Raw genomic sequence first — 13342 nt, 5'->3', positions numbered from 1 at the left:
TTAAGTGAACGTGTAAAGGCTTTTTATTTGTATGTTATTTATTTTAAAAGGGAACTCCATTATATTTAAATCATTTATTTGTGAACGCTTATATTGGGTATGCACTTTTTAATGCTATTGGTTTGCTTTTATGACAAAATGTGCTCAGCCAAAGGGATTGTGTTTTTATTTTAGATGAAAATGGGCTCATCAGATGGAATATTTACAAATTTTTGCTAACTTTAAACATCATCTTTTGCATGTACAGCATTTGACCTGCTTCGCTCTGGAATGTGATGCAAATTACTTCAGTTTCTTTTCATCGGTCTGCAATAAAAGACAAGTGACCGTGCCTCTTGTTGTTAGGAGACAAACATCTGCTTTGTGGCTGCTCTCGGATTTTAGCTTCCTGGTGACTTTAGTGTGAAAGTGAGTACTAAATTCTGATCTTATTGAGACTGCCATATTATAAACGTTCACAGTGGTGATTTGCAGAAGGTCGCAGAATATGTGAGGGTATTAATTTCGATATTTTTGTATCATTATACAAATTTGTGTGAAAGGAAAAAAAGACCTGGGCGCATACACTAGCGTCAGGGTACTTTTCTTTCTAGCGTGTCCTGTGAGCTGAACGGCCACGCGGAGAGGGATGGGCTTTAGTTTTTGGGCAGAGGGCAGATTAGTCCAAACTCTTCCAAGTTCAGTAAGTACACTGATCATTTCATACAGGCAGGTCACTCACCCAATGACCTTCGGTGGACAGTAATTGAGAAAATAGACACCCAGAATATCACAAACGACAAAACATTACTACTGAAAGAACAACGTTTGGTTTATCACTTGTCTACACACAAGACAGGATTAAACTATAATATCCCATGGAACAGCCTGAAAAGATATTTTTAGACCCTTTTGACACCATAGGACTAGTAGTATATGAGCCTCAGATATCCCACCATTGAGCATGCACCAACAGATTACAGCATATTGCATTCAAACTCAGCTGTAACGCCATTGTGAGCTTAACCAACACCATTTTCCCATAGTACGTAATAACCACTGCCAAGCAGGTAGGAATAGGCCTATTCATACTTGCACAGCCCAGCCGGTGTTTAGATGCTGACCTATCGCTGGAACCATGCAGGTGCTAAACCCTTGTGTAAGTCCTACACACCCGTTATCCTCTGCTAAAGCACATATGCCTACAATCAAGAGCAGAAACATGCCCATTCATCACAAGCACAGTGAAAATGACACCTTCCATATGTATTCATACTCTTTCTTCTCTTTTGCATTTGCAATATATTTCACATACCAAACTTAGATTCCCAGCATGACTGGAATTTATTTACACAAAACTTCCAAGAGTTTAAGGTCTCAAAAAAACTGTATGGGCTACAATGTAACAGACCAATTGCACTTTTTGCGATATTTTTCATACACCAAACTTGTATTCCCAGCAAGACTTGAATTTGATGCACAAAACTTCCAAGAGGTTACAGTCTCAATAAAACTTGAGGCGCTACATCGCAACACACACAACACTTGCATGCGCTGTCTTCTATTTTCACTTGCGGATGCTACTGGCGGATCAATATTGCCGGCACCTGGAATCCAACTGGAGAGTATTTATATCCCCCCTCGGCACCAGGAACACACCAATGGAGTTCTGATGCGGCCACAGTAGGTCCAGAGGTGGGTCCTCGACTTTGAAGAAGTAAGTTGCGTTTCTTTTTAAATTACAGGGAGGTCTTTAAGAATCCCGGTGACATGCGGCCAGGCACACAAGCAGTCAAACACGATGTGGCTTTTTTTTCTCTGTTTTTTAATTAAATAGGATATCTATGTATTCTTCGTTTCTCTCCTACAACACACAGAGTGTGACAATAGGTCGGCCCCCAAACGGGAACTCATGGGGCATTTTCCAGAAATACTCTGGGTAAGCAACTCCGCTTTACAAGCAATCTGTCTTTTTACATGTGCACTATGATGAAATTGCTTTGACTATCACATGATATCGCATATAAATGAGGCGTAGTTTGATTCCACCTAACACCGCCCTCCGTCCTAATTACACTTTTGCCCATATAGAGCACGGATGCCACGCTCCACAGTCAGTATATGTACCAAGAAACAATTGTTCTTCTAAATGTTTTCGTGTATGTTTGTCTGTCTGTCAACTTCTTTCCCTTACAGGAATGCACCATTAGAGGAAACTCTCCTCTGCCACATAACGCACCTTAATATGTGTGCCACATAGCTGGTCTTTAACACACTACCCTTTTATATCACATTTGCACTCATTAACTTTAGGTCCTGACGAAAGCCATCTTAATAAAGGGAGCATGGCTGAAACATGTTGACCAATAGGGATATCGGAGCTACTAAAGACCTCCAGGGATATCCGCCTCTCGTTTTTAACCACTGCCAAGGGCCCAGATATTAAAATAGTCTTTTCTTTATTCCTGGACCCTTAGGACAGTTTTTTAAACTATATTTCTTCACCCATCACTGCACACTCACCGCACAAAGCCAGCCCTGCTGTATCCAGGCGTTGAAGCACATCCAAGGAACATTCGGGACCTTGGGTGGGACTCAATGATGAAGCATGTCACCAACTAGGTTGGCGAGTGAGGGTCTTTGAAAAAAAACTATGTGTTTTCTTATGAATAAACATACACAGGAGCATCTATTTTGTAGCTTGTTCTTTTTGATTCACACAATGAATTTAAAGCTCCATTGATAGACTCCAGTTTATGGATAACAGCACATAGTGGTCATCGGCATGCCAAGTGAAAACAAATGTGAATTTCTCCTTTAAGCTCTTACTATATAAGCATGCTGTGTGATTGCATTCCTTCACACCTCTGAGGCTTGCAATATTACACAGTGATGGCATATTCTGCTAACCCCATAAAATATCAGCTCATCGTCTATTTTTCTTAAATATTAAACAGAAGAATAGTGCAGCCACTTGTTAAGCCTGGATCAAGGTTTTAAAAAATGAATTATCGCAAAATATTGCTTTACATTTTTCACCAAACCGCATACCTGATCTGTATTATGTGAGCTTCTACATGCAGACAATGAGTAGCCAGCAGCTGCGCTCAGTGGCGGTGCCTCCACTAAGGTGGGGAAGCGTCGCTCTACTGCTCACTGAGTGAGCAATTAAAAACGGAAACATAAAATGATAATAACTTAACATTATTATCATTTTATTGAAACGTACTGGTTCCGTTGTTTGGGATGGGGCAGGGCTGGTTTATTTAGAGGCTGGGGAGGACTGGTAGCACCCTCCTAAGTGCGCATATGCACATTCATGAGTACTTTGCATGTTCTCCACCAGGCTGCGTTACAGCCTGGGTGGGGAACTTGCACAGGGTATCATTCCCTGTCTGAGCACCAAACCATGGCGCTCAGACCAACCACAACTCTGCATTGCAGCACTGTGATTAGCTATGGGGAGCCTCAGTGCTTCCTGATTCCACAAAAGCTAGGAAGAGTACAAAAGGAAGGAGGAAAGGTGGTGGACGGCTTCATCCAGGTAAGGTTTTTTAAATGTATTTTTAATCCCCTCCCGCTGCCCCCCATATCCGTTCGGTAGCAGCCTCTACTGGCAGCGCTGAAGACACAAGACATTAAAGCAGCACTGCCCAAAAATGAAATGGATATTCGATTGCACCGGATCTAGTTAGGCAAAAACAGGAGCAAGTGCACAAATAAACCTATGAAAGAGGAAAACAATGCCTCATTGCCTGTTTTAAATGCAAGTTTTATTGAAGTAGCCATCTTGTGTTTTTGGAATACACTGCAGTGTCCACCTTTCGTGCTTTCTGACAACAGGAAATGTCTTGAGTAAAGAATGTGTGAGCTTGGTACTTAAGACTTTACGGTCATCAGGCACCGTTCTTCGGTTCAGCAATCCCTCTCTCTATGAAATCTAGCCATACCGCAATCTCAGCTCACAGATTTAAGTGCTCGTATTGACATTGGTGCTGTCAGCTACTGTTTGCAATTTACAGAGTTGGCATGGTGAACATTAGGGTTTAGCCTTCTAAGGTAAAAAAATAGATTGCTGCTAAATTTGGGATAAGTAACACCAATTATTTACACTTCCTATAAATTGAATATTGTGATAACGCTCATTCTGTCAGGGTAATGTAATATTGAGATACTGGTCCAACAGACCTTTCCAGTGAAAAGTCATGAATTATTGTCAGGCACTAGGGGAGGGCAAATATGTGGACCACACCAGAAGAGACCTGCCCCACAATCTCCAGAAAGGCATTACTCGACTCCCAAAGAGAACACAAACTGGCCCTATTATGTATGGGGACCAGATCAAGTAGCTTGACCTCCAGGTTCCTGGATATCAAGCAGCAATATAGGTTGGAATCAGCGCTTGATCACATCCAACCATCTTTGGCTAAGAAACTCTTTCTTCAATTCAGACACGGGGTGCTCCCACTTTGAGCATTTACCAACAACTGGCAGGTAGCCCACAAACTTGATTGCCCAGGGTGTGACCAAGTTGAAGAAACTGAACTACATGTCCTTTTCTTTTGCCCCGCCTATGGAAGGCCGAGGTCTAAGTGGGTGTTACAACTCTGTAGAAATGTAGAAACATGGGGATCAGACACTACATAGAGGTTTACAGGCTCCTCAAGCACAAAACTGATGCACCTATTGTGTTCGCTATTTTCAGGTTCCTTCACTCGATGTTGTGCAGTCGCAGTACAATTGTAAAGAAAACTATTGCAGGAAACCCCTAGTTCCTAGTACCTTTTATACATGCTGCTATGCTACATGTGCACATATTCAATGTATGATTATTGCTACCACAAATGTTCTCCCTCAGGGTCTTTCCTCTCCTTTTTTCTCAAAATGTTTTATATTACCTGTTTAATGTGTTTTTTTAGCATTGTTACACACATGTACTATATAAGGTCAAAAGCTTTTTTACAATTGGTAGGAGGTCTATATATATATATATTAATGAATGCACTATTTTAATAGGCGATATTTTAAACCCTCCCGCCCCTATGGCAGAATACATTTACCTTGTTGATTACAGATTTGTATTCAAGGTTAGTACCATGTGCGGTAGTGAGGGAGTGAATTAATGAATGAACTAGTACATTTTGCACAAACGATCCTTGTACCATCTTTTTATATAGCACCATTGTACACAAAGTTTATGATTACATATTTTTATCATTCCTTGTTATGTCAAATATATTGTACTGTTTCCCTTTTATGTGCTTTTATGGCCACACGGTTGAAATGAAGCTTTTTTGACTGACTGAAAAGTTTAATATGCAAGAAAACAAATAAAAAATACAAAATTATTGACTCACAAATAAATACCTACACTACTACAGACCAAAGCTAAAAAGAAAATACAACTACCTCTCAAAAAGGCTAGACCTATTGGCTTTGCCAATGCTTGTCTTTCTTTTCTGCCTCCTTTTCATGTTCTGGCTTCATAGTGCAGCTGTTGCTAGGCAATTATGTGAGAACACCAAGAGAGGGGCTTTCGCTCCACCCACATATCGGGAATCCAGGAGTACATGTTTTGTATGGGCAGAATGTATGTGCTTTCACAAAAAAGTGCCTGCTCCCCACACATCTATGATCATTTTGTTTATTTAGCCAACTGTCTGAGGTTGAACTTTCAAGGCCACACACATTCTATTAAATTGTCCTTGATAACTAGGTAATTTATGGTGTAATTCTCTGGCAGCAGCACAGATGGCAAGAGGGTAGTTATTAACCTTCATGGATTTTTAGGTCTGGCTTGACAGTGCGAATATCTCCTGACCTTTTAACCTGCACTAATATTACTTTAAAGTTATTTGCTTCTACACAAATACATATTGATTCCTCTGCTATCTGCTTGTAATACCTCACTTTACCATACAAAATTATTTTAAAGTCAGACCCATCAGTATTGCCAGTGCATGTTATGATCCGACCTTCCAGCAGAGCTATTGCCAGGCAATATTTCCACAAGCGAGAGGCTTTGACTCTATCCACATCTTGAGAGCCACAAATATATGTTTTGATTGGGCAGACGTTGTGTGCTTCCACAACAAAAGTGCTTCCCATTCATTGCTGTTTTCATTTTGTTTTTATATCCAGCTGCCTAATCTTGAACATTCATTGGCATGCACATGCCATTGCAGTGCTAATAAACTGTCCTAGGTAGCCAGATAGTTTATGTTGTATTTCTCTGTTGGCAGCACAGATGGGGGAGGGCAGGCATAGCCTACATGACTTTGTAGATTTACAGTGTAACTGTTGCCGGACCTGTAAACCTAAAACAATATATTGAAAAGCCCTTAACTTCCACACAAATACATATCTATTCCCATGCTTTTTACTTTTAATACTTCATTTTACCATCCAACAGTCCCTTGAAGCCAGACCTATTGGCCTTGCGAATCCTCTTTTTTCTCTACAACTCATTGTCTTTCCTCCGCTTTCTTAAGTGTGCCGTCCCTTCCCTCCTCGTACTGCAGCTTTTAGGTACTTCCACTCCTCTCTGTTCTATCTCCTAACTCCGTTGATTCTCTTTGCTCCTTCCAGTCCTATTGAGTGATGTTCCTAAAGGCGTGCAAGAGTGAGTAGTGTAAGAGCAGGGGGAGGTATGTGCCTCTGAAACTATAAGAGGGTAGAGCCTGTGTAAATGCAGGGTGAGCGATGTGTATGCACGATTGTTTGGTGTGCCAGTGTGAGAGCAAGTTTGAGTGCCGGGAGAGCAGTAAGCATGTGTGAGGGCAGACTGAACGGTGAGCCTGTGTGGGTGTCGGCTAATCAGCATATCCGAGTGAGTGCATGATGAGAGTTGGAACCTTTGTATTCTGTTTCTAGGCCCAGGGAGCTGGTGATCTTTTGTTCACAAAACCTTTACGCAACATTTAGCCCTTAGACATCGTAAAGCCTACTGTGACAAGGGTAATCAATTTTGTGTTGTGATCTACACAGTACTTGGGGGCATATTAGCAAGAACCTTGTTAAAATTATCGCCGTTTTAGCGGCAGGAAACTGACGCTAAAACGGCGGTAATGGGCTTGCTAATATGCGTTATAGAATTCCAATAGAAGCCCATGTCCTGCACATCTAACCTGGGCTTCTATTGGAATTCTATAACGCATATTAGCAAACCCATTATCACCATTTTAGCGGCAGTTTCCTGCTGCTAAAACGTCGACAATTTTAATGAGGTTGTTGCTAATATGCCCCTACATTTCTTGAAGTGCAGCATTGGTAAAATTGTGAAAATTGACACTGAGGATCGGGGTTGAGAATCAGTGGTGCAGGTAGATTGAAAAACAGAAGATTCTGCTAAAAGTGCAATCTCATATACCATCCCAAGTGCAATCCTGCCACGTCCCTGGTTCATCCCTGATGTTTTGCTCCAGTCTAGGTTTTTTCCTTGAATTCTGAGACTTCTAGTGTTCCTTATTCCGATATAAAACAGAACTGCAAGTCCCAGGATTCAAACGAAAAATCCTAGACTGGAGCAGTTCATCACACGTAGAACTTGAAAACTTGGCAGCTAAGTGTGGCTCAAAAATTCAGGGACGCAAGAGGTCCCAAACCAGTGAAGGGTGCAAGAGCACTTAACACCACACACATTATCAAGGTACAATGAGTCATACGTATGTAAATACGCCTATAGGGAATTTTACATTACACAAAGGATTACAAGGTGTAGGAGTCACATGTCACCAATACAAGTAGGCAGTATATTTTAGGATTTTTTAGTCTGGGAAGCAGAAACTCGTGATTTAACAGTAGTTGGCTTTACCAATAAGAATTATTTCTATTCAATTTAATCCATTTTAGCAACATTTTAGCAACATTAGTATAATAAACGACTGGAGGAAAAAACACAGAACTTTCTAACATATACCATGCAGTTTGCAAGCAGCTCTTTGATGACAGTGCATAGCTCACCGTGGTATATTAGGGTTTCAACTTATTACCTGCAAGTAACAAAAGAATCTCTGTGACAAAAGCAGTAACTCTCTGAGCGATCCACATAAAATACAGTTCTGTATTTTCCACGGTACATGTTCTGTGCCGCTGCATATTAACCCTCTGCATGGAAAGGGCCACTAAACAAAACCCCAAACTCTCTTCAGCAGGAACATTAATCACCAGAGTTATTTATCTGCACATTTCTATTGTTGCCCAAAAACTGCAGGACACACAAGGAACTCTGCAACAGGTGCTTTTTAAGCCAGTGTTATTTCTAAACACAACCCCAAGGTCGTGCCAGGCGCAGCTGCACCAGTCCACCACCCTATAGCCTGCTCTGCACGCAAACTGCCAGGGCCCTTATTTATGAGGTCTTGCGTCAGTTTTGCGCTTACAGATGCGTCAGAAATACTGACGTATCTGTAAGTCCTTGCAACATGATGCGTCATACATTAAATATGACGCATCATTGGTGTCGCAAGGAGTGCGCAGTGAAAAGTGGCGCATCGCTGTTTTCACGCAGCGATGTGTCACTTTTCATAAATGAGGCCCCAGGAATGACTGAAATCCCACACTAGGCATGGGGACACGTGTCACTTCCATGAGGGGAAAAGTTACAGAGCTTTCACGTTTCCTAGTAAAAATGGATGTAACGTGTGCTGTGGGTAGATTTTTATCGGCTCGGGGGAGGTGCTGGGATTTTGAATGTGTAAAACCTTTTATGGTTATGTACTGTATGCACAGTATAGTTTGATTAACCATTGGTTTAAATAAACAAAAATTTCACTACAACTCCTTCTAGCAAAATGAATGAGTAGTTCAACCAGAGATAGGATCTTTAATTTGAATTCTGGTATTTTTAGTACTATAGAATCCCTCAATTTGATAAACTACTCACGAGTAGGCCTGTGGAACTTGATAGTTTTACATTAAAAGGATTTGCATAATTTGTAAAAGGATGGTAAGTGGTAGGAAAAACCTCTTCCCAGCCCACATCCAACTCTTTACCCTCCACTCTGGAAATACCTCTTTTTGAAACCGCTGAACTGCCCTCTCCATCTCCCGAAGTCCTAGTTCGCTCCTTTTCTTCGCCTCCTCCGTCTTCCTGCGGATGTTTCTCTGCTTCAGCCATCTCAGGGCTACGAGGGAGGCCCCCGAGCAGACGACCAGAGCCGAGAGAAAGGTGCGATCCGACGCAAACTCCGGCAGGAGCTCCGGGAGCTTTTCAGGGACCATGGTGAGACTTGTCACTGCCGCGCTGTCTGAATAAAACAGTCAGCGAGGAATTCTGCTGCCGAAGTAAAATCACCTGGCGTGGCGAGTTGGATCGAATCCAACACCTCTCGACTCTAAATTTTATTTCGGGCGGGGCACAAACCTGGCGTGGATTGCTTCAGGCAGCCGTATCTCCTGTCATGATATATGAACTCTGACATAGTAGTAAAAAGTTTCAAGGTAATTATATTTATAAATGCAGTAGTCGCCCACAAATTACCTCAGAAGTCCAATTGTAAACAAAAATGTGCTCTAATTGTAGACATTATGTATTTTTTTAATTTTTTTATTCCCACGATATTTTGATTTTTCAATAATGTCAGTTTGGTGATAACAACTATGGTAATAAATATGAACAAATAACAGTAAGAATCCCAATCACAGCCCTGTGTGGAACACAAAGACCAAAAAATAAAATGTCCAAACTATATTGAGATCCTAGTGAGCAGCATTTTGGGACAGAGGAGGCATATATAAAGGCATGTTAGCTTTAGCCGTCTGGCCGATGCTTTGTTAGTATCGCGGTGCAGCCTTACCGGCTGCCTCTGGTTGGTGCATAATCCCCTCCTGTTGAGGGCTTGCATTGCAATGCACGAGAGGCGATTACATGTCAAACGTGCACTAGAGCAAGTCACATTTAATGCTTAATGTCATCGATGCACTGTATACACAAGTGCAGTCTTTCTTACTTCCACTTCCTGGGGAGATTGTTTCGTCGTAAAGCCGGGGCCACTGGAATTATGCAGCAGGAGAGAGTCAAATTATGTGGCACAGAAAGGCAAGTTGTGCGGTGTGATGTGGCACATTTTTTAATAGTATTACTTCATTATTTTGCACTTTTTACACTTGAAATGAATGAAATGAAATGAAATGAAAAGCGTTTTTATTGAGCGCAACAGTTGCCCTGAGGCGTCCAGGCGCTAGAACTAGAACAGTATCTTCCAGAGAGACGATCCCGGGAGGGTCAGAGTTAGTTAAACAAGAAGGTCTTGAGCTGTTTACGAAAACTCGCCAGATTGGAGTTGCTTCTCAGATGACATGGAAGAGTATTCCATAGACTGGAAGCGTTATAGGCAAAAGAGCGGCCTCCTGATCTAGCTCTGTAGATCCTAGGGACTTTAGCCAAAAAGGCATTTGATGAGCGGAGTGATTTATTAGGCTGATAGGGTAGGATCAGGGCGTGATTAATTTCTGGACCAGTTTTCCAAAAGGCTTGGTGGGCAATACACAGTGTCTTAAACTTAATTCTATCCCTGATGGGGAGCCAGTGTAGGGTCCTTAGGCCCTGCCTTATCGAGGCTCTACGAGGGAGTCCCAGCAAAGTGCGGGCTGCACAATTTTGTGTCCGCTGTAGTTTTTGCAGGCTGTACTCCGGGGCCCCGAGGTACAGGGAGTTGCTGAAGTCAAGGCGAGATTGGATTAAGCCTTGAATCACTATCTGCTTGGCCTCGAAAGGGAGAAGAGGAAGGATTTTTTTGATCGTCCTAAGGAGGCCAAAGCAGACCGCCGATACCTTGGTTGCCTGGGTATTAAAAGTCAACGATTTGTCCAACCACACTCGCAGACTTTTTATGTTATCTCTGGGAGTGGGGGGAGCACCCATGCTCAGAGGCCATAGCAGCTCCAAGGTGGTGGGGGCTGCAGGGCCTAGGAGCATGAGCTCCGTTTTATCATCGTTGAGTTTCAGGCAAGACATGGTCATCCAGCTCTTGACCTCCTCCAAGCACGTCGCTAGGTTGGTTTGTGGTTGGCAGTCGTTCCCTCGCACAAGGGAGACCACTAGCTGAGTATCATCCGCATAGGTAATGATGTTAATACCATGCGGACGAACAATCCCAGCCAGTGGCCTCATATATGCATTAAAAATCGTAGGGCTCAGCGAGGAGCCCTGCGGCACCCCACATCCCAACGGCCTGTTTGAAGAGACGGCCGAGCTTTCAAACACCTGGAAGGTGCGGTCACTCAGGAAGGACTTAAACCAGCCCAGGGCTTCTCCTGATATTCCCAGATCGGATAGACGGTTTATGAGGATTTTATGGTTTACCGTGTCAAAGGCAGCGCTCAGATCGAGGAGGATCACTGCAACTGATCCTCCCCGATCCAAGATCCGCCTTGCCTCTTCTGTCACTGCCAACAGGGCAGTCTCCGTCCCGTGTTTGGGGCGGAAGCCCGTCTGGGAAATGTCAAGCAGATGGTTGTGCTCGAGAAATTCAGTCACAAGGATGTTAATATGTTTCTCGAGGATCTTGGCACCCCAGGGAAGCAGGAACTTGTTTATTACTGTCTGGTTGTTGGGTGAACCTCATTATTACTAGTTTAATACCCAAGCATTGCAATAAGCAATAGAAAGGTGATGAGGCGCAACATCCTGTGAGTCTGGGCTAATCAATGAAGCTGCGCGTGCATATGGACTGTGCTCGGATACCCTCATGGGTGATAAGCCGCGCAACCTGTTAACCTTTGCAAAAGACCTTCCACTGCACAGTAACGCGTGGCGCTGCAGTTTTAGTAACTTGTGAACAGTTTGAGCTAGAAATTCATATATTTTTTGTTAAACTCTGCAGTTTATGGAGCAGATGATGGATTATGTGACAAATGCGGCAAATGTATAACTATGCAAAAATTGCCGCAGCAGTACACTCCCATAATTCCAGTGGCCATGCATACAGCATTTTATTAACATTTTGTGTGGAGAACATTAATGCAAGAACTACAGTGCAATCGGTACTACCAAAGATATTCATATTCATTATTCTATTATATAATATATTTCTTCCGATAAATCCGTCCATCATTCTTGTGCACCATATAAGACCAGAATATATTGAGAAAGCATTACGTTCAATTTATGAGCAAACAGTGACAGTTAAAACAACAAACAATACGGCAGTATTCTTTATCAACCAGTCTCCTAACCTACCATTGTAGCGTGTTAGGGCATCAATAGTTCCAAACCTGTGCAAGCCTCTGTGTAATAGGGCCTGTTTAATGCCCCCCAACTCAATCCCAAGCCCGCAACACTCATCATGCAGGGCTTTAAGTGGAAAGATAAAACTGTAGGTCTCTCAAAGGGGTGTGGTCGATGTAATTAGGGCATGGCTTACAAACACGGAAGCTAAAAATATGTGCTTAGCATAATGTGCCGCTTGACTGGTATTTTGGTTGCTTCTGCCATTGCATCCAGATATATAATACAACAAGTAACATTACACCTACAACAAACCAGGGCTGTTGGCTTTGTCAATGGTGGCTAGTTCCGTAAGATAAATAAGCAAACACTATGGCCTTGTTGTATAACATATCGAAACTGCTTCAGTTCTGACTTGATGAGACTGTAAAAGAACTATTAAGAGTCTTTGAAGTAACATCAGAGGCAGTGAATAGTGATATTGCTGCAGGGTTAAAATGTTGTTTTTACCCTGTGGGTGAGGGCAAAATGAAGAGGCCGATAGTAACCCGTCTCAGCACCTCCTTTTTAATACTATCAATGCTGAGCACCGGCAGGACCCGGCCCACTTGAAGCCCTGCATAAGTGCATATATTGCACTGCCTGCTCTCCCTTTCTCCACCCTAAGTGTCCCCACCTAGGCAGTACAGCATCTCATCATGTCTATAGGCTACTTTCCAGCAATTGGTGCAAGACTGGCCTCCCAATCCATGGCATTGTTCCTGTTGGCTATGATCAAGCCATTTACATAAAGGGTTGGTGCCTATCGATCTCAGCATACCTCCAACTTGAGCTTCAACTGTTTCTCAGTTACTTTCTACAACAGCACAAGCCCTTAGACTAGTACCGTGTTACTTCTGCACAGTCTCACATCATTTACGTGAAGTTCACCTGTTCTGACCAATGCCTAGGATACTTCAGGCACACAATTATCATGCGCCCATCTAACAGATAGGACTCTCGCAGATAATAATCTGTGTGGACTTAAAAGGGGGAGTTTTTTTAGACAGTCTTAGAATAGACAGGTATCAGTACCCAGTCCCTATCTGGAAACTCTTTGCCTGATTCGCAAAGGGCCTAGCCACTTATGGCAGAAGCCCAGCAGTTGTGGGGGAGTTTTCTGCACTTGGGGGCATATTACCAAGGTGGGCGATA

The 13342-nt window shown here is 42.7% G+C and overlaps 1 protein-coding gene across 1 annotated transcript in view; it reads right to left on the bottom strand.

Annotated features, from left to right (window-relative positions):
- The window catches only part of LOC147747110 (vitamin D3 hydroxylase-associated protein-like), a 394497-nt gene extending 385233 nt beyond the window's left edge, over nucleotides 1–9264 (bottom strand). Inside the window, exon 1 of the mRNA XM_086952361.1 lies at nucleotides 8992–9264. Coding sequence (XP_086808487.1) covers nucleotides 8992–9201 — 210 coding nt within the window. The 5' untranslated portion in view covers nucleotides 9202–9264. The remainder of the gene's footprint in view (nucleotides 1–8991) is intronic.
- Between the last annotated feature and the right edge of the window lie 4078 nt (nucleotides 9265–13342).

Source organism: Lissotriton vulgaris, chromosome 1_1, assembly GCF_964263255.1.
Source record: "Lissotriton vulgaris chromosome 1_1, aLisVul1.2, whole genome shotgun sequence".
NCBI lineage: Eukaryota > Metazoa > Chordata > Amphibia > Caudata > Salamandridae > Lissotriton > Lissotriton vulgaris.
Note: the sequence above shows the minus strand (reverse complement) of the source record. Positions and strands in the feature narration are given on the sequence as shown.